Source organism: Triticum dicoccoides, chromosome 3B (assembly GCF_002162155.2).
Source record: "Triticum dicoccoides isolate Atlit2015 ecotype Zavitan chromosome 3B, WEW_v2.0, whole genome shotgun sequence".
Taxonomy (NCBI): domain Eukaryota; kingdom Viridiplantae; phylum Streptophyta; class Magnoliopsida; order Poales; family Poaceae; genus Triticum; species Triticum dicoccoides.
Genome location: NC_041385.1, coordinates 826662057 through 826683912, shown reverse-complemented (window position 1 = coordinate 826683912; position 21856 = coordinate 826662057). Strand labels below are relative to the sequence as shown.

General features: G+C 46.6%; 1 protein-coding gene across 1 annotated transcript; it reads left to right on the top strand.

The window, feature by feature from the left end:
* Positions 1-3037: 3037 nt before the first annotated feature.
* Positions 3038-9106, top strand: LOC119278725 (probable glucomannan 4-beta-mannosyltransferase 11). Its single transcript, XM_037560057.1, has 9 exons — positions 3038-3766; positions 3894-3992; positions 6748-7000; positions 7112-7222; positions 7319-7455; positions 7577-7690; positions 7782-7981; positions 8069-8317; positions 8446-9106. Exons 1-9 carry the CDS (start codon positions 3377-3379, stop codon positions 8615-8617), a joined length of 1725 nt encoding a protein of 574 aa, XP_037415954.1. The 5' UTR covers positions 3038-3376; the 3' UTR covers positions 8618-9106.
* Positions 9107-21856: the final 12750 nt, after the last annotated feature.

The following is a 21856-nucleotide window of genomic DNA, read 5'->3' as shown; positions in this document are numbered from 1 at the left end:
AAATCCAAAATTGATCGTCCGAACCAGGCTAACAACGCGGCCTTGTAGCTCAGGCCAGACAAGCGGGAGAAGCATCGAGGTTGACGGGAGGCCTTCAGGTGAGGCCTCCAACCAAACTGGATCTGAAGGAGTCTAATAGAGGGTTGACATTCCCTAGAGAGGACCTTGGCACGAACGGACTTTCCCTCAGAAAGGCTCATTCAAGCGAACGATGCCACTAGGGAATGCTCAAGAATTGTCATTGCTAATACTCCCTCCGTCCGGAAATACTCGTCGAAGGAATGGATGTATCTAGATGTATTTTAGTTCTAGATACATTCATTTTTATGCATTTTTTCGACAAGTATTTCTGGACAGAGAGAGTAATTGCCCATGCTCTGCTTTGCAGTTGGCATACATGTTCCAGTAATTGCCATGATACATCTAGGGGTGCCATGCTACACACCGGGTTCTCCTTTAGGGACTGTACGAGAGCGAACAATTGCACCGTTCTCTCCGGGAGGGCGCATAGGAGCAAACAATTGCGTTGTTCTCAAGGAGGGCGCGTGGGAACGAACAGTGTGCCCCGTGGATGTTGCTACATGTCACCTCTTTAGATCAACTTCAACGGGCCAACCCAAATAGACGGTGATTTTGTTCGCTTTTTATCCATTTGGGTCGGCCAGGCGGACACGATCGTTCGCTTCCGCGTTTGGGTCGGCGCGTGCGCCCAACGCTGGAGCGACCCATTTTGACGGTGCTAGAAAAAAAGAATGCATGTATATTTAAAATAAAAGCAACATTAATTAAACATTAAAGCCGGCCACAAAGGCTGGCGGGAGTCCACGCGTCCACATTTACATTTAAGAGAAAAAAAACTAAACTACCGCCGGCGTGCTGCCCTAGGCGTCGTCGTCGTCCTCGGGGTCCGTGAGGTCGATGAGCGTCGGCGCCGGCCCGGCCCTAGGGAACGCCGTGTTCCAGAGCGCATTCATGCCGGGCGCGGGCAGTGCCGCCACGGCCCGGCGCGCCTCTTGCTCGGCGTCGCGCTGCTCGGCCTCGGCGTCGCGCTGCTCGGCCTCGGCGTCGCGCTCGAGCATCTCGAGGTACTCGCCGTCGCGGCGCTCCTCGGCCAGCCGTATTTGGCGCCAGTGCTCGAGGTACGCCGCCTCCTGCGCCGGCGTCGCCCCCAGGCAGACCGGTGGCGCGCTGACCCACTTGCACACTACTCCCGTCCAGGAGTAGCGCTCGATGGGCTCCGGCTCCGGCTCCAGCTGCGGAGGGGCCACCGGCGGCACCACACAGTCGCCCGCCGCGGATAGGGCCATGGCCTGCGCCATGGCCGCCTCGTACCGAGCCTCCTCTCCCTCCACCGCCTCTGTCATGCGCCGTTCGTCCTCCTTGCTCTCCCGGTAGACGGTCGCAAGGGCCGCCTGGTAGGCGTCCTCCGCCGCCTGGTCTTCCTCGCAGACGATGAGCGGGGGTGGCGGCACGTTGCGGTCGACCTCGCGCATGCCAGATCGCCTCACCTCCTCGTGCTCGAACGCAAACCTCTCGCCCAATTGGGCGAGTCGGTTGCGTAGGCGTGGTCGCGGCGCTGCTCCAGCGTCAGCAGCGCCAGCCGGTGACGCACCTCCACCGCGTGCGCCCTAGCCGACCGCGGCGTCGCCGGCACTGGGATCCTCTCCGGATCCAGATGCCAGTCGTGCGGCAGGGGGGCGTCGGGGTATGTCAGAGGCACGCGGTGCTGCCAGTTCCACTCCGCCTGGTGCACGGGCACGTTCACGCGCTGCCTCTGCCGACGAGCCGGCGCCGGCGGAGGCGGAAGTAACTCTGCGGGTAAAGGGACGGCGGTGACCTTGCCCTTGGCCTTGCTGCTGCTGGCGCCGGAGAAGAGCCCCATTTCGCTGTGGTGGTGGTGGCTAGGGTTTGTCGGCGACGGGGGAGCAGAGCGGGCTAGATGTGGACTGCGAAGTGGATGAGGACGGCCCCGCCGCACGATCAGCTTAAAAAAGGACGTCTGCCGTTGTTGACGCGTGGGCCTGAGGTTATAAATTAAGCTAACGAGGTTGGTCGCGGACAGTTGGACGATCGCCAGATCGGGACGCGGCAGACAACCAGAAAACGCTCGTGCCGTCCGTTCCGCGTCCGCGCTGACGCATTTGGGGCACAAATTTGGACCGCAAATGCGTCGTCACGAACGCGAAGCGGACACATTTTTTATTTGGGTCGGCGCGTTGGGCCTCCATTTTTGTCCGTACCGACTCAAACAGTCGGCGGCGGAGGAGATGAGTCGCCCCATTAAAGTTGTTCTTATGATTCATGCGTAGAGTCACACACACCAAGTAGCATTCGCTAGAAAAGAGAAACACCCATGAAACATCAGCTTTGTACTAGTATAAGATTTCCGGAAATACATAATGTGGGAATCTCCCCTGCCTTGCTTTCTTGCTTCCAGATCCGATTCGGATGGCGAAGCGCTGGCTGGCGCTGACGAGTCAAATCCTAGGACACTGTTGTCTCTAACTAGAAAGGTACTCCTGCAATTAATTCTTATACTTCACGCCTGCCTAGAGAAGCATCCGATCGGATCGGCCATGCAGTTTGTCACTGGTCGATGCCAAATGCCCACCCGGCCGGCCGGCGATCCACTTTCCGGGCACCGAAACTAAAACTAGGACGGCGCTCGAGTCGAGCCTGTCCTGTCCAAGCCAGTGGGCAGTAGGCACCATGGCACTAGAAAGACATACGCATGTGAACAAACATGCACAGCCCCCGCCTCCGTCCGATCTGATCCGGCCCGACCACATGGCTCTGCTTGAGAGCCGAGACAAGGCCTGGGGCTGCTACTGAGTCATACGCCCACACCCCGTACGTACGTACGTTGCCATGTCACCGTAGTACCTTTTCCTTTATCTCTACTATATCTTCACCAATAATACACACACGAAGTGGCCCCTAAACACCAACGGAATGGACCAATAATAGTAGTAGCACGTAGTACCACCACTCGGACACTCCACACAGCTCACGGCCACATTCCCATGCATGCACCCATCTCATCTCACCAACCGCCAGATGACCAGAGCTCATCACGCACGCACATACTACTATATGGCATGCATCTACTTCCCATCGTCCATTGAGAAGCTGTCGATCGATTTCGGAGAGAAATGAAAGCTTGGCCAGACCAAGACCGTCTACCCCGTAACCACATCCCATACGCATGCGGCCATATGGAGGAGCACCCATCGCTCACTCGCCATGTGCATCCTCTATATAAGCCTGCACTATTCCATCCACCTACCTAGCCCGAGGCCAGCCAGCTAGTCGTGTCAGCATCTGCGCCCGGCCTAGCCAGTCCTCCTAGCTAGATCCAGCCACCCGGGGGCCGGGCATGGCCGGCGCTGGCGAGGAGGTCATGGCGGCGGCGGCGGGGGTGTGGGCGGAGGTGCCGGTGCGGGTGGACTGGGCGGCCGTGGCGGCGCAATGCGCGTGGGCCGGCATGCAGGCGCGGGCGTTCCTGGTGGTGCCGGCCATCCGGCTGCTGGTGCTCCTCTCGCTGGCCATGACCGTCATGATCCTGCTCGAGAAGGTCTTCGTCGCCGCCGTCTGCTTCGCCGCCAAGGCCTTCGGCCACCGGCCCGAGCGCCGGTACCAGTGGCGGCCCATCGCCGCCGGCGCTGCTGCCGCGGCCAGGGGGGACGAGGAGGCCGGCGTCGGCGGCGGCGGCAGCGCGGCGTTCCCCGTGGTGCTGGTGCAGATCCCCATGTACAACGAGCGGGAGGTGAGTGCTTATTACTGCCTAGTGTTCATTAGGAAAATGTTGACCGGCGGCGAGCCGGCGGTGTGGTGGGATTTGTTTACTGATTTGTTTTGTTGGGTGTGGTTGGATCGGATGGATGGGAATGAAGGTGTACAAGCTGTCGATCGGGGCGGCGTGTGCGCTGGAGTGGCCGGCGGAGCGCGTGGTGATCCAGGTGCTGGACGACTCCACGGACCCCGTTGTGAAGGTACGCAAACGCAATCAATCCACCCATCCCATCCGCCGCGCATCTAGCTCGCTGCAAAAAGCCGCAATAATTCACATTATTCCCGTACGTACGTGCGTGCGTGCGTGCATGTTCCATCATCGCCTGCTCGCTCCTTCGTTTTCTCCGCCCTGTCTGGCCCGCCGGCGGCGTCGTTTCTTGGCTGGCACTGGCGCCGCCGCGCTGGCAGCGTGGCAGGCACCACGTACGCACGCACGCGGGGTGACATGGACGCCGGGCCTGGCGTTTCGATCCTATTTTTTTGAGCATTCCCTAGTGGCACGCACGCGGGGTACCATGGCCTATTTTTTTTTGCAACTTGGACCACCAGTTGCCACATGACATGCCGGGCCGTGATAAGTGCAGATAAAGGAGTGGTTGGCCGATCGGCTTGTTTGCTAGCGGGAGAGGCAGCCAGTGAGCCCGTGACTGACAACTGACGAGCGTGCTCTGCCGGCCTAGATAAAACTAGGGGAGAACTATTCCCGCGATTTCCTTTTGGCGAAAAACACATGTTCTTTTTTGACAGGAAAAATGGTAGCTCCTTTCTTCCTGTGGATCGATCACCCCATACCGACTCCTGCACACAGACATCGCTCGCAGGCAAGCAGCGTGCATGCATGTGCACACAATCAATTCCAGCGGCAGCAGGCGGAGCATCCCGTTCACATGCGTGAAGAGAATCCCGGCCTTGTCGATCTAAAGCCGAAGCCGGCGCGGCCGTCCGGCATGGAGCAATGGCTCCGGCGGACGCGCCAAACCACCTACTTGGCCACTCGGTCGCCGCCGGCCGTTGATTTGTACGTACGTACTCACTACTCGGCCGGCGCCATGCCATCTGCTCTTTGCCATTTACTTCCGCTATACGTAGTAACTCTTTTGTTTGCGGCAGAATTTAGGATTTTTTATTCCTCAAGTAGTACTATATATAGAGCAGGGTTAATGGCCTGACGTACAGGTCATGGCACGCATATTATATTCTTTTTCGGCATGATACTACCCAGCACCGCCAGAAGCCCAGAACATGACACACATGTCCCTCCCTATAACTATCTTTTTTTTAGGGTTCCCTATAACTAACTACCTAGAATATATACCGGGTGGCCATGTGAGCGATCGAGCAACGTGAGGAGGAGGCGTGACAGACAGTGGGTCAGGTTAGGTGGCCGGACCCATTTTTTATTTTATTTTCTTCCGAAACACCGGATCCAAATTTGGCCCCAAGCACGTTGGAGCACCTCGATTGGTTGCTAAGTGGTAGGGTCAGCCAGCAGGAGTATAAAGCAAGCATGCATGTTGTCCCGGTAACTGGCCTCTCTGGTCAGGTCAACGCCTCCCTTCATTTTTTTCTACCCTCTCTAGTAGTAGAAAAAGTAGGAAAGGTGAGAGACTTTGCACGCTACAGTACTAGTAGTACTCATCGTTTGACGGCGTTGCCTCGTGTGTGTGTGGCACGTGGGCTTGGTAGTGCGCCGCGTAGCTGGCACGACGCTCGTTGCTTGCTCGGGGCACCGGATTCCTGGCCCGGCCACTCCGAAGATGTGGTGATAATGTGTGCGACGTAGCCTGCTAGCCAGCTAGCGCCCACTCCTGTTTTGTTGCGTTTGGGGCGCCGGATTCCAACATTATATTGGCGACCATGTTCGTGGATTCGTTCTGGATATATCCACCACGCTGCCTTTGGTGCCATCTAGGGATGCAAGCGGCGTCCCGCATAACCCGCGAAACGAACAAATTAGTTCACAACTGCCATCGCCGAGCTGGCCGTTGGAGGGGCTTAGTGTGTGTTTGGTATAGTACATGGAGGGTGCATCAGCTCAAAGGTTTCATACTCAATTCATTTTTCGGTGTTTGGTAGCCTGCACGAGCTCAGCCCAGATACCCTCGTACCATGCACAAAGAGAGACACACCACAGCATAGTTCGCCTGTCAGCATGCACGAGCCAAGTAAGCGACGACGTGTTTTAAAAAATCTTCAGACTTTCTAAATTTGTTTAAACTTTTGTAAATTTGTTTATATTTTTTGAAATGTGCAGGATTCCAAAAAATATTGTTTTCCTCCAAAAAATAAATTCCAGAAATTTGTTTATATTTTCTAAAAATATCTAGATTTTCTTTAAAATAAAGTGAAAACTTTTCAAAATTGAAAATTTTAAATTTTCATGAAATGTTTAAATTTTATTCATGTTTTAATAAATTGTTCACATAATTGACTTAAAAAAAAACTGATTGCTATAATAGCTGATTGCTATAATAGCACCGACATGTCTAACAGATGCAACCTGCTAAACAGAGTCTCAGCTTAGCATGTTCCAACATGTACACCGCTAACAAACAACATTAAATGCATGTACTCAGCATGGTTGTTCTCATCTGATACATGCTGAGTGTAGACATATGGCCGTGTGCATACCTTGATGCAGAGATCGGGGGTCTACCCTGTTTTTGATATATACTTTTTGTGAAAAAGAGATTAGTTTTCCTTTTTTTCTTACAGAGAAAATGCGATTAATTGAGGCAAATTGTTGCTTTTACTTGTGGCAAACTATTATCTTGAAAACCCATCTTTTAATTAATTCCCCTTCACTAAAATTTGGGCATACAGTTGTAGATGCAGCCTTGAACCTTTTAAAATGCATGAGCGAGCGTTTCCTGCTGCAGAGTTTTGGACAGCAGATCACCCCAAGTGCACAATGCCAGATAAAACTGACCGAATTTTCTGCTCCATTTCTACCAGGACCTGGTGGAGATCGAGTGCCAGAGGTGGAAGGGCAAGGGCGTGAACATCAAGTACGAGGTGAGGGGGAACCGCAAGGGGTACAAGGCCGGCGCGCTCAAGGAGGGGCTCAAGCACGACTACGTGCAGGAATGCGAGTTCATCGCCATGTTCGACGCCGACTTCCAGCCCGAGTCCGACTTCCTCCTCCGCACCGTCCCCTTCCTCGTCCACAACCCCGACATCGCCCTCGTCCAGACCCGCTGGAAGTTCGGTCAGTCAGTCCGTCCGTCACTCCTCGTGCACTCTGTTTGTTGTTCACTCAGGCACAAGCACACTGTTCTGAAAAAATATCTGAATCTCTTTGTGCTGTTTTGTTGTGCAGTTAACTCGGATGAGTGCTTGCTGACGAGGTTCCAGGAGATGTCTCTGGACTACCATTTCAAGTTCGAGCAGGAGGCCGGGTCCATAGTCTACTCGTTTTTCGGCTTCAACGGTACGCACACTCGGTTTCATCATCATATAGACAGCTTCAAGCATCCAAATGAGCATGCTGAGTGAGTGAACCGTTGGGGATTTTTGGATCTTCCAGGGACCGCCGGTGTCTGGAGGATCGCGGCGATCGACGACGCCGGGGGGTGGAAGGACCGGACGACGGTGGAGGACATGGACCTGGCTGTTCGCACCGCGCTCAAGGGCTGGAAGTTCGTGTATGTTGGCGCCGTAAAAGTAAGCCAAAAGAAATGCTCTTCTATTTACTTGCTTCTTCTCTGTCAGAAATAATGTAAGCATGGAGTACAGTACCCATCATGAAACAAACCTAACGATGCTCGGATCTGTTCGTGGTTAGGTCAGGAGTGAGCTGCCAAGCACATTCAAGGCGTACCGATTCCAGCAGCACAGGTGGTCATGTGGACCTGCAAACCTGTTCAAGAAAATGTTGGTAGAGATTCTAGAGAGCAAGGTCTGCATTTCTGAACCTAATAAGGGAGGATGCATCACCAACCATTGACACACACCATCTTGTTGACTGACATTTAATTTTCTCTGTGCAGAAAGTGTCATTTTGGAGCAAGCTCCACCTGTTGTACGACTTCTTCTTCGTCGGCAAGATCGCTGCCCATACGGTGACGTTCATCTACTACTGCTTCGCGATCCCGTTGTCCGTTTTCTTCCCTGAGATTCAGATACCTCTCTGGGGTGTGGTCTACGTTCCAACCGTTATCACCCTCTGCAAGGCTCTTGGATCACCAAGGTAACAACACACATTTCAAGACCAAACTTTCAGAATGACATGTACTCTTTGTTACATTCAGTTGACACCAGAAAGCCACTCTTTCAGTTCATTTCATCTGGTGATCCTCTGGGTCCTCTTTGAGAATGTGATGTCGTTGCACCGGATAAGAGCGGCGGTAACCGGTCTTCTAGACGCCGGGCGAGTCAATGAGTGGGTTGTCACTGAGAAATTAGGAGATGCCAACAAGACAAAGCCAGCCATGGAAGTGTTAGATGCTGTGAAGGTGATAGATGTTGAGCTAACGACGCCCCTAGTGCCAAAGCTCAAGAAGAGGAGAATAAGATTATGGGACAAGTAAGCAACTCAAAGCTAATACAGTGCATTAAAATATATACTACTTCGGATTACTGCATACAAAATACCGATTTTCGTGTTTTCAAGTTTTGTCAAATAATGCCTGATGTGTGTCTTCTTTTTATCAGGTACAACTGCTCAGAGATTTTTGTTGGGACCTGCATAATTATAAGTGGTTTCTACGATTTGTTCTACGCAAACAAAGGGTACTACATCTACCTCTTCATTCAAGGCCTAGCATTCCTCGTCGTCGGTTTTGAGTATATCGGCACACGCCCTCCCACTCCCAGCGCCGGATAAGCAGCCATGCCATGCCATTCATGGCGCTCATCTGCATGCATGGTTATGACAAACGGCGTGCAAGTAAAGGCCCTCTCCTGCACATATCGATATCAGAACATAGCGTATACAGAGAATTTTCCCTCCGCCCCGGTCACATTTGATCCAACCATTCATTCTCTATTACTGCCGACAAGGCGGTCGAAATAGCATGGTAGTCCATCAGTTAATAACATGCGGTATTATTTACTGAAGCATCATGACAGAAAGATGCATTCAATACCTGGAAGAATAACACAAGTTGTAAATTAAATAACATGCTCTGCCAATTACTTACTTACTGTAGATTCTCCAAATTTTTATATGCCAATGTACTTACTGATGTAGCTTGCTCACAATAGAGGATGATCAGCAGCAGTTTGTGCAGTTGTGTTGTGTAGTATGACAAAACATGTAATTGTACATTACATTGTTGCTCAACGCCATTTATAACTCTGTCGAATTCAGTCAGACCATAGAATGCAGTAACAAAAATTTAGACAGATGTTGGAATGCAGTCAAAATTCAGACATGTAGCCTTGCAAGCAAAAGTATGTTTGTGGTATAACCTTTTACTTGACGTGGGTGGATGGAACTACAACATCCATTTCCACTGCTACTTGTAAGGAGAAGTAGTGATGCCAAAGTTTTCATGGCATGCTGCCGATTGACGCAACATGTATGTCAGCTGGGACAATCAATCGGAAATAGAAATTGTTGAGACTTGAGACTTGGCAACGGCATATACAAACAAATCTTCCAAAATAAATTTCTGTTAGCACCATGACAAGTTCATTTCGACAAGACAAAAACAAAGTGGTTCGACCCAATCGTCATGGTTGGCCTCTTAATATCATGCAAACATGTGAAGATTTTGGTGGTACTCAGAGAAAACGTACATGGCATGATTCTTTCAGAAAAAAATATACCGCATTATTTCCATTCTTATACATCATTTGGACGGAAACTGACATCCTTCTTTGTTTTGAAAACAAATAAATAATTGCACCCCACCAAAAAAATGCGTGGTGAAATTTCAAGGTTTCGCCCAAAACTGGGCTGCTTTTAGGCTTTTAGAAATAGTTTTGCTATTTCACATCTAGATGTAATATATTATCTTACATCTAAGACTAGAACCGTTCGATCTATACCTGATTATTTATGAGTGCGAGGCTTCATCTGCGTTGCTGGCTGCGTCCCGTGTCGCCGTTGTTTCGTTTCCTTCAGCTCATGTGTGCCGCGTACCTCGTTTGTTTTTTGTTTGGCCCGTTGTCCATGCGTATGCTTGGGCTTTGTTTTTCGTGTGCGTTTTCTACTCGGTTGCTGCGAGGAAGTTAAATGAGAGGCAGAGTACTTTGTCCTTTTTATTTTTGATTCACTTTGTTCATTTCTATCTTCTCACTTCTCTTTGACCTTTGACCCATCTACAAGCAGCACAAGTACAAAGGAGAAAGCGGCCAGATATATGTGGTGGTGGCTTGCTCCACTCATAAAAGAAGGGTCTGGCGCCTGCCTTCTTGACTCTCTATTCTTTTTTTTTTTGTTTTTTGCTTTTATTTTCTCTTTTTGTTTTTTTAATTCATGGGTTTTTCTTCAGATTTGCCAAGACACATTTAGATGAGATATAGTTTTCTCACATCTAAGTTTCTCACCATACGATCTAAAGCTTTTTTGTGCAAATTTTGTGATCATCGTTTGCGTGTGACTTCCTTCCGTGTGTGTGTGTGTGTGTGTGTGAGAGAGAGAGAGAGAGTGGGCTGGCCTTTTTGTCTGTGTCTGGGCCCGGACTAGGCCGGTTTTTTATGTATGTGTCTGTGTGGAGAGTGGACCGCTTTTGTTTTTGTTTTCAGTGGGCTTCGGGGGATAATTAGAAGAGTCTGGGGCGAGCAATTTCATAAGTATGTTTTAAATTCTCAACATTTTAAATGTTGTCTCATCTAAGTTTGTCATTGTTTGATTTAGTTTCTGTAATTTTCATGCAAGCACTCTATCTTTTGGCCTCGCTTGTCAATGTTTGTTGCATCAGGTTTGCTATTTCACATCTGGATGTGAAATAGTACCTCACATATTAGTGCATTTTCATATGATAAAACTTTGCTATAAGATTTGTTTATTTTCCCTTGTTTGTTTTTTCCTTATTTGTTTTTTTTTAATTTTTAATTTTTGGTTTTAAAACTTTTGTTTTTTTATTTTCTTTTTTTGGTCTTTTTAAATTCATGATTTTTTAAAATTCTATAAGTTCTTTTTAGTTCACGTTTAATTTAATTCTCGTAATTTGCATGCAAGCGCTCTACCTTCCGCCTTGCTTGTTGTTGTTTGTTTATTGTGTATATCCTGTTGTTGGTTAAGTCATGTTTGGCTCCGTTTTTGTCGGCCCTCGACTCGCGATTGGGGCCTGACTTTTTTTGTCCTAGTTGCAAGTACGTCCTCGACTCGCAATTGGGGCTCAACATTTTTTGACCGAGCTGCAGCTCCGCTCTTGACTTGCAATTGGGGCCCAACCTTTTTCCTAGTTGCAAGTCGACCGTCGACTCGTGACTGGGGTCTGACTTTTTTTGTAGTTGCAAGGGCACCCTCAACTCGCAATTGGGGCTCAAACTTTTTTGTCCCAGTTGCAATACCCCCATCGACTTGTAACTAGGACCTGACCTTTTTTTGTCCCAGTTGCAAGTCCACCCTCAACTCGCAACGGAGTCTGGCCTTTTTTGTACAAGTTTCATGTCCACCCTCGAGTCGCAACTAGGGCCTGACTTTTTTTTCCCTGTTGCAATCGCACTCTTGACTCACAATCGGGTCTCGACACTTTTTATCCTAATTGCAAGTCTATCCTTGACTCACGATGGGGCTCTGACCTTTTTTGTCCCAGTTGAAAGTCCACCCTTGATTCTTAATTGGGCCCCAACCATTTTTGTCTTAATTGCAAGTTCGCTCTCGACACAAATGGGGCTAGACTTTTTTTTCTAAGTTGCAAGTTCACCTTCGACTCGCAACGGGGGCCAACCTTTGACGAGTTGCAAGTCGACCCTTTACTCATAACTAGGGACCAACCTTTTTTTGTCTGAGTTGCAAGTCCACCCTCGACTCACAACTAGTGCCCAACCTTTTTTTGTCCGAGTTGCAAGTCCACCCTTTACTCGCAACTAGGGCCCAACCGTTTTTGTCTGAGTTGCAAGTCCACCCCCGACTCGCAACTGGGGCCCAACCTTTTTTGTCCGAGTTACAAGTCCACCCTCGACTCGCAACTAGAGCTCAATCTTTTTTGTCCGAGTTGCAAGTCCACCCTCGGCTCGCAACTGGGGCCCGACCATTTTTAGTCCCAATTACCACCCTAGATTCGCAACTGGGACCCGACCTTTCTTCCCAGTTGCAATTCCACCGTCGACTCGCAACTGGGGCTCGACCTTTTGTTGTCCCAGTTGCAACTCCACCCTCGATTCGTAACTGGGGTCCAGCCTTTTTGGTCTCAGTTGCAAGTCCAAACTCGACTCGCAACTAGGGCCCGACCTTTTTTATTCCCAATTGAGAGTCCATCCTCGATTTTCCATTTGGGGTCCTAGCTGCAAGTCCACCCTCATCAGCGAACATACTATAGATGAGCCGGCCCAAATAGCTAGGATACGTTTTTTGTTTTGTTTCTTTATGTTTTTCTGTTTTTGATGTATCATTTTTCTTCAGTGGTTTTCCTCTGCTTTTAATTTTTCTATTTTTCAAAAATTGATCTCATTTTTTATGATTCTTTTTTCATAAATTCACAAGTTTCAATAAATGTTTCAAATATGTAAATTTGTTAATTTTTCCAAAATTGTTGGTGTTTATCAATTTTCTAAAACAAATCTAAATGTGTTCAAATTTTTGTTCTCTTCTTTTTTATCTATTTTCTCTATTTGGGTTTCTCATTTTTTTTTGTTTTTTCCTGTTTGCTTTTAGTTCAATGTATATAAAAAAGTTCGTTTTTAGCTCATTGTATATAAAAAGGTTCACCATATATCAAAAAATAATTTTCATTGTATATTGCAAAAAAATTGTGGGTATTCAAAGCATGATCATCATACGTTAAAGGATTGTTCACCGTGCATTAGATATTTTTGGTAATCATTAACAATTTTATAATTTAAACAAATTATGTAAATTCATGAACATGTTTTTGAAATATGTTTTCACCAAACTTTGTTCCTTACTGGAAATTAATTATAAAATAATAATAGTGAAAAACACAAAAACCAAAAGGCAAAAAAATACAATCGTTAGTAGCCTAGAAGCTAGCTGTGAGAGATGTACTTGTAATGTATAACGATTGGACGCAAAAGTTAACAAATCGATGTTAGCACTAGCGATCAGTTTTCTTACGGAAAAAGCTAGCGATCAGTTTTTTTACGGGTAGCTAGCGGCCAGATTTTTTTTAGGGAGCTAGTGACCAGATTTGCGTACAGGCCGGCCACACAAGGAGGACGCAGGGTGAGCAGGTTTTAGTTTTGGGCATTGACAAATTAAAAGCAAACAAAAAGGATAACAAGGAAAAAAAGGTGGCATTGACATCATATTTAGATGTGAGATATTATCTCACATCTAGATGTGACATAGACGAACCCTTTTAGAAAACATACTTTTCAAGTTTTCATCCTAGGATTTACACAGTGAGCTTGTCCTCGCCGTTTTATTTTGCTAACTTTAAAAAATCATCGGTTTTAGAAAACAAGTTTGCCAATTTGAATTTTTCAACCGATTTGCAAAAAGTCACTAAACTGAATAAATGCTCGAGGATATTAAAAAACATCAATGCGAATTAAAACAGTTCCATGATTTTGAAAAAACATATTGAAAATTTTGGAAAAGGTGCACACATTGAAAAAAATAATCATGAATTTTAAAAAATCATGAATTCTAAAACTAAAATAAAAAATAAAAAAGGAAAAATCCAAACAAAACCTGAGACCCATAAACCGTTAGGTTAAGAACACAGAAAACAGAAACCAGAAAGGAGGGACATTCTAGAATATCCCAAACCTATTAAAGCGGGGCTGTTTGCCCGTTACATGGGAAGGCCCATTCGAAAAACACTAGTTAGCCGGAACAACTAATTAACGAGCGCTCCTTCCGGAGCCTCGCAACGATCAACGCCACTTGGCGCGCTCACAGCCATTCGCCATGTGTCACACTCTTGGCGCTCCCTCTGGATTTTGTTTTTTATTTTTACGCACGCATTTTCGGCTTTTTAAAAGGTTTTTTTTAGATTTTTTTGACGTTTTGGTTTTCTACCGGTTTTCCATAGCTTTTCGACCAATTTTTTTCTTTCGAAAAAAATGTTTTTTTTGCGCAAAAAAATGCATTTTTTTCGCGAGAGGCACGGTTTTGCTTCCGTCAGAGGCACGGTTGTGCTTTCGTGAGAGGCACGGGCGTGCCTCTTTCGGAAAGGGAAAATATATGTTTTTTTCTTCTTTCACGAGAGGCACGGTTTTGCTTCCGCGAGAGGCACGGTTGTGCTTTTGCGAGAGGCACGGGCGTGCCTCTTTCGAAAAGGAAAAAAATGTGTTTTCTGTTTTTTCTTTTCTTTCGTGAGAGGCACGGTTTTGCTTCCGCCAGAGGCACGGTTGTGCTTTCGCGAGAGGCACGAGCGTGCCTCTTTCGGAAAGGAAAAAATGTGTTTTCTGTTTTTTCTTTTCTTTCATGAGAGGCACGGTTTTGCTTCTGCCAGAGGCACGGTTGTGCTTTCGCGAGAGGCACGGGCGTGCCTTTTCTGGAAAGGAAAAAAAACGTGTTTTTTCTTTTGCGAGAGGCACGGTTTTGCTTCCGCCAGAGGCACGGTTGTGTTTTCGCGAGAGGCACGGGCGTGCCTCTTTCGAAAAAGTAAAAAAAAACATGTTTTCTGTTAAGAGGCATGATTTTGTTTTCGCGAGAGGCACGGTTGTGATTTCGTCAGAGGCACAGGCGTGCCTCTTTCGGAAAGGGAAAAAAACCCATGTTTCCGGTTCGATTTTTTCGTCGGTTTTTTGTCCGGTTTTTTGTGGAAAAAAGGTTCGTCAAAACCTATCAACATGGGATCTAGTTTTGAAGATCTCGACGTGAGAAATCCAATGGCGAAAGCGGTTCGAGATTTGGACGTGCGGTTTAAGAGATAAAATATTTTGAATAAACGAATCTAGAAAAAAGGGAAACTACCAGGTTGCGACAAGTGGTGCACATGCAGCGCGCCACTTGTCGCAACCTGAGAAAGTTGAAGTAATCTTTGCAAGGAATACTTCTTAATTAGTGATTTCGCTAGTTAGCTGTGTCCGAAGCGCTGAATAACATTTATGACGTCTCTTTCAACAGGACCTCTTATTTGGCGACCTGCACGCCGCAAAAACATTCAAACGCTCAGCCGCTCTCGCTATCGGGTCCTACCGCGTACATTCTAGGCGGTCCCATGTGCGGGCCGGGCGCCCCTCTTTTTCGTTTTTCTTCTTCGTTTTCCTTTTTTATTTACATTTTTTTTATTTTTTAATTCAAGAACTGTTCATGAATCTCTAATATTTTTTTATGATTTAAAAACTGTTCATGAATTTGTAAAAATGTTACAAAAACATGTTAGGTATTTCATAAAATGTTCATGATTTGGAAAATATGTTTGTGATTTCAAAAAAAATGTGAATTTAAAAAATTATTCAGAATTCAAAAAGGTTCATGAATACAAAATTAATAGTTTTAGAATACAAAAAATGTGCACAAAATGCAAAAAATGTCCGCAGTGCCAAATTTCTTCACACATTTGAAAAATGTTCATGAATTCAAAAGGGTTATTGGGTATCTGAGAAAGCACCACACTTGCAAGCCCCAATAAATCTACGAAAAGGCTAAAAGTCTAACATCAATTTTTTAGAGATCCACAACTAACACTGTGATGGCCATTGGATTTTTCACATAGATCTTAATGCAGTGAACAGAGACAAGTCAGCTTCTACTAGCGTTTGCTGAAAATGCACCTCCGTGCAAGCGCATACACCTTTTCTACCCCCAACGGGTGATGGCTCGAGAATTTATCACTTTTCATGAATAGTTTTGACTTGGTTTTCACTGTATTTTCGCCATTTCTCGGCTATTTCTAACACTAATTTTTATCGTTATCTTTATATTTATTATTATTATTATTATTATTATTATTATTATTACTACTACTACTACTACTACTACTACTACTACTACTACTACTACTACTACTACTACTTAAAAAGAATGTAAGGTTCCCGTCTCATCTTTCTTCCCACCACCACAATCACCTTAGTTTACTTATCTTTCGAACCAATTTCACTTTAATTTACTTACCAAACTTCTCATCAAAACATAATGTAAACCACGAACAAGATTTGATAAACATTTATTTACACAATCACATTATTATGGCAAGTGAATCACAAGCGAATGTACTAAAATATTTATACCCCGTTGCAACATACAAGCACTGTCATATTATATTAAATAAAAAAATAGCGTTCATTTTCCTGCCAGGCGGAGTGCTTCGTCTAACATTCCATATTTTTCCTGATGAGCGTTCCTTAAAAACCGCCTTATTGTCTCATCTTTTATGGACTTACCAAATAAATTATATTTTCTTTGGCAAGTCAATAAGTGATTATAAAATAAAATCATGACAGAGTAATACGGGGTTATAAGATAGGGTAATGTACTAAAATATTTATACCCCGTAGCAACACACGGGCAAGTACCTAGTCCTTTGAGAAAGAAGGAATCTTGTTTCTCCATTGTTTGGTAGGAAAATACATTTATCGAAGAAAACCAAGTAATAATACACAAAATCAAGCCATTTGAAGAAACTTCCGTATTGGAAGATTTTGCACGAGCGTCTATAGAACGCAAGACATAGTGACAACACGATCAAACAGTTTTACACAAGTATTACAGCTTTGGATCGTGTGCTGAACCACTTAGATATAATATAACATAGCTAAATCTCATTTAAATCAAAATATATTAGCAAATCCGAAAAAGTTATGAATTAAAAAAATGTTCATGAATTAAAAATGAATAAAAAAAGGGGAAAGGAAAAATGTAAATAATAATAAAAAAACAATGAGTTTTTTTAGACAATCTAGCGAAGCTTTATTAAATCATCACAATGTTTACGGGTACGAACATAAGATCACCAGGCTCTCCTAACCAAACATAATGGCCCACCCCTAACTATAAAGCATGCTTTGGTAAATTGTGAGCTACAAAATTTGAGCTCCTAAACTCATGGACGAAATTACCTAAAAGGAAAGAACTACTAGAAGCTATGATTTCATGTATGAGAGCACCGCAGCTAGCCAAAATGGTATGCTTGAAGTCATCCACTACCACCTTGCAATCAGATGCTATGTGGATCCTTTGTTGGTTCAAGTCTTCAGCGAGGGCTAGTGCTTCCCGAACAGCCAGTGGCTCCAAAGTTGTTGGATCACTTATACCTCTGAAGATAATCGCTGAGGCTCCCAGAAAAGTGCCACCATGGTATCGACATATTGCATCCATAGCTCATCTCCTTTGAACGCTCACGATTGAAGCATTTACATTGATTTTAACAAAGGAGGCCGGCGGCTGTAGCCAGCATGTAGTACGTGCCACCGAGGCACCGACAGACCTATTACAATGCTCCTCAGTTTGCCCACCTCTTTAAGATCATTTAGGTATGAGGTAATAAAGTGATGTGTTCACATAGGGCCACTCAATATGTCATCATAGATCGCCTTTCCCTCGTTCTCCAAACTGGCTAAAGAGTAACAATCATTTTCACAAAATCGGCCTGTCACAGCTCATCATGCAAAGAAAACAACCAATTCTTTGCAGTGGTATCTCTATTCAAACTCATTTGTTTTGCCATCTATTCATCAGATAATGCCCATATGCATCTGGACATGGTGCAATCCAAAAGAGTGTGTCTCTAAGAATCGTATGCTTCGCAGAGAACACACATTGGTGAATGTGACATGTGGCGATGATGTAAAACGTCAGCAGTAGGTACCGAGTGCTGGACGAGGGTGCTAGACAAATATCTTTTGCTTCGAAGGAACTTTAATGCCACAGTGAGGTCCAGGCTTGGCTCTCAGTAGACACGTCCGAAGCACCAACGTTCTCCTTCAACCAGTTTTCTCTCCGGAATTCATTACCATGTGATATGTCGACTTCACAGTAAAAACCCCCGGCACTTAACACTCCAAGATCAAAAATCGTCGATGTTCTGCATGCATAACGGGATCGCCAAGATGGCGTCCGCATCAAATGGCAGAAGTACCGATCTAATAACCCTCTTCCTCCAGGTGGCCGTGGTAGTGTCTATAAGTTCAAAAACCATCCTTGGCGGGTTTGGGATCAATGATGTTATGGGTCTCATAGGGCCAGCTCTCGGAGTCCAATTAGTTTCCCAAATGTTGGTTGAAGCACCGTTACCAATCCTCTTGATAATGCCTTGTTTCAAGGTATCCCCACCATCAGTTTTGCCCATTGCATGATTTTTCTTGGCTCAACTGCAACCGGGCGCACGTCCATTTGATGCTGATGGACGTTTACTTTGCCCCCGCTGCCCTCTTCACTAACAATTTTCATGGGCGCTTTCGGATGCGCAAAAATGTCTTCGATTGTCTCTACCATGGGGTCCGATCCTTTGGTGACTACTTCATCTTGAAGAAGGACGCCGTGGGAAGGATTGGGTTCTATGGTTACAAGAAGTGCACGACCGCTGATTCGTGGGATGGGTACCTACGGATGTCTGAGAGCACATGTGGAAATGCCATAGTCAGATTTGCAATTGTCGTGGTCGAGGTGGTTGGACCTCAGTACCTGAGAGAGTCAACTGTGGCACAATATCGAAAGCAAGATGGTGGCCAGGTTTGCTCTGATCTCTTAACTGCATGCATTGAAAATGAAAAAATGTCCGAAAGCTTTAGAAGGGCAATATCAACGTCATGTTAAGAAGCCTACCATCATTCTTGAAGTAGTTGCATCACATGATCTTTGGATTTGGCATGCTTTCTTTGGCATGCATTGGTCTCACAATGACAGCAATGTCTTGCAACGATCACCATTGTTTGCTAGGCTGATTGAAGAAAAATCTCCTCCTTGCCATTATACTGTCAATGGGCCTGATTACAACATGAGCTACTATCTGGTTGATGGTATCTATCCTTCATGAGCTACCTTTGTCTATACCATCTGTAACCCAGCCAGTTAGAAAAAGTCTTACTTTGCCCAAAGACAAGAAGCGGCTAGAAAAGATGGTGTGAGGGCATTTGGAGTTCTGCACACATGTTTTGCGGTTGTTCGTGGATCTGCTAAACAATGGGATCCAGAGACTTTGTGGGAGATGATGAGCTGTTGTGTGGTCATGCACAACATGATTGTGGAGGATGCTACCTCATCTCTTGAATATGAGAGCATGGGTGATCCTATTAAATTTCTTGACCAAAATCCGGTCACATTTGAAAAGTTTATTCAAATGCATCGACAAATTCAGCATCGAGCAACTGAAGGAAGAGCTGATTGAGTATAAGTGGGCGTTTAAGGGGAGCAACAATGTTAGAGTGTAATATTTGTACTCTTTTAAATTAGAACTACCGCTGCATTTGAACATTTAAACTATTCTAAACTATATATATGGTTATTCGAACGTGCGGACTTAATTTTTTTTTAAGTCGGATGTATGCCATAGCGTTGGATGAACGACTCCCACATCCATGTCTGCGGACTAGTCCCCTTATTCGTGGATGGATACGGTAGAAATTTGCGGATCAGAATTGAAGATGCTTAAGGCCGGTACAACCAATAACCACAACGTACGCAGGCCGCCGGAAAACTAACGCAGACAGCCGCACTCGACAAAGAGACACCACCGAGCCCACAGTTTGCAAGAATTTTACAGCAATTAATGTGTGGTTGAGAACTAACCCAACGTACACAGGCCGCCGGAGTAGCACAAATCATAGCACAAATAAGAATTAGGAATCCTTATTAGGAATCATTCATTCTCATCTGAAATGAGAATTAGGAAATCCTTATCAGTAAATGCCTTAAATCATAGCACAAATCCCAGAGAATTGAATTCCAAAAACAAATCCCGTTCGATGAATGCGTTGATCACAATCTCCTATACATGCATGCCGATGAAGCCAAACGCTTCTTCTCCCCAGAAACCAAATACTAGCGCCAAGCACCTACCCAGCCCAGCCATGCCCCCTCCGGCAATGGCGCTCCGGCAACTCATCGCGTGCGTCCTGTGCATGTTCCTCCTCCTGGCCGTCGCCGCCGCTGCCGGGCCAAGCCCAGTGCAGCCTCAGGACCTTGTCGGCCGCGTCCACACGGGCTGCGCCAACACGCTGAATGTGGTGCCGTGGGACTGCGCGGACCAGTTCATCCGGGCCATCCTCAGCCGCCGCACGGCGGATACAATCCCCGTCACCTACGACTGCTGCGCCAAGCTCGCCTGCGTTCGCGAGGGGCCGTGCGTAGACCTGCTCCGCAGGGTCTGCTTGCCCCCTCATAGGGGCTACTGCCAGTAGACAGCCGTCGAACCTGTATCGCCACTCGGCGGGCATCACGACCAGGAACAAGATCGGTGCATGTACTCATGCATGGCCGGCCATCTTTTACTTGTGCACGCAGCGACTGAAAAATGAATAAAATCGCTCCTTTTCTAGAAGAAGAATGTATCTGTCTATATACGGCATACATATTTGTCATCTTTTGGTCGTGGACTCAGGGACGATGTACGGTGGACTGTGATAATCCATCTGTACGGTCGCGCTTGTGTGGTGTTGTTGTGATTCGTTTTATGTTTTTGGACGACGATAACTGCCACACGTGTGATATCTACGAGATATGTGCCGCACGCCCCGTGTGGCATCGACACAGGCCCGCCTGCATGAGCACGTCCGGGCGCACCCCGCCAAAGCCCTCACGTTCGGTGTGCGGCGTGATCGCCCACGCGTCCGAACGAGCGACCCCGCGGCCCGCATGACCTCTCTCAGCCGTCGCCCCTCCCCGCTTGTGAGCCACACGCCCCGCGTGACAGTCACCACGCGTCCCCGCAGTTGTCATGGTCCGAACCCTCTTTCATGTTCGTTTAACTGCAGTTGCCATGTTGCTGAACTACAGTTGCCATGTCTGACAACTACAGTTGTCATGGTTGCTCAACTGCAGTTGCCATCTTAGGTCAAGTGTCAGATGCCATTTTTGGACAACTGCAGCTGTTGCCATGTATGGTCTGGTCTACTACAGTTGCCATGATTAGAAAACTTTAGGAGTTGCCACCTACTAACACTAGGCAGTTGCCATGTAGGCGTGTGGACGACGGTGGTATCTTTAGGAGTTGTCACCTACTAACACTAGGTAGTTGCCATCTAGCACTACAGAAAAACATGGCAAAAATAACATGTTCGGATAAAGAAAGAGTTGCTATCTGCTTACAAGCACACTAGGGCAGTTGCCATGTATCCTTCAAAACACATGGCAACTGACAGCTTTGGATGTGGGAGAGGAGACAGACGTGCGGGCGACGGTGGTATCTTTAGGAGTTGCCACCTACTAACAATAGGCAGTTGTCATGTAGCACTACAGAAAGACATGGCAAAAATAACATGTTCAGGTAAAGAGAGAGTTGACATCTGCTTACAAGCACACTAGGGCAGTTGTCATGTATCCTGCAAAACACATGGCAACTGACAGCTTTGGTGCGGGAGAGTGAAAAAATGGGCAGACGTGGGAGACGGTGAACAGTAGTCGTGCGTGCCACGACGGCAGTTCCACCGCACGTCCGACTGGCAACCGGCCTCGTCCGAGCGAGAAACCGGCGTGCGGGCAAACTGCGAAACCTCCACAGACCGGCCTTGTCCTATGTGGCACACGAAAACTACCTCAGTATGTCAAGATTCGTGCAGATTTAACTGGATGGTGATCCAGGCGTGTGGGCGAGTTACAATATTGCCACACGTGTGGGCGTTAGTGTTTTTGTTGTTTTTTATGTGTAACACGTTTATTTTACATCCGTTGAGTATATGATTATTAGGAAGTATATGATGGACTAGGATTTAATCATGTCTTGTCTTGTATTTCAAGTTGGTCATTGTACTCCTCTATATATGCCCACTCAAGCAATACAACAAACTATTCCACTAATCCCTCTCAGCCTTACCTCAATCCTAAACCCTAGCCGCCGCCGCTTCCACACCCGCGCGCCACCCCCGGGGCGGCCGGCCTCCA

Coding starts and splice junctions, on each gene's coding strand:
- LOC119278725 (XM_037560057.1), top strand. CDS start 3,377: ATGGCCGGCGCTGGCGAGGAGGTCATGGCGGCGGCGGCGGGGGTGTGG. Junction 7,223..7,318: donor CTCGTTTTTCGGCTTCAACG/GTACGCACACTC, acceptor TGGATCTTCCAG/GGACCGCCGGTGTCTGGAGG. Junction 7,982..8,068: donor AAGGCTCTTGGATCACCAAG/GTAACAACACAC, acceptor CCACTCTTTCAG/TTCATTTCATCTGGTGATCC.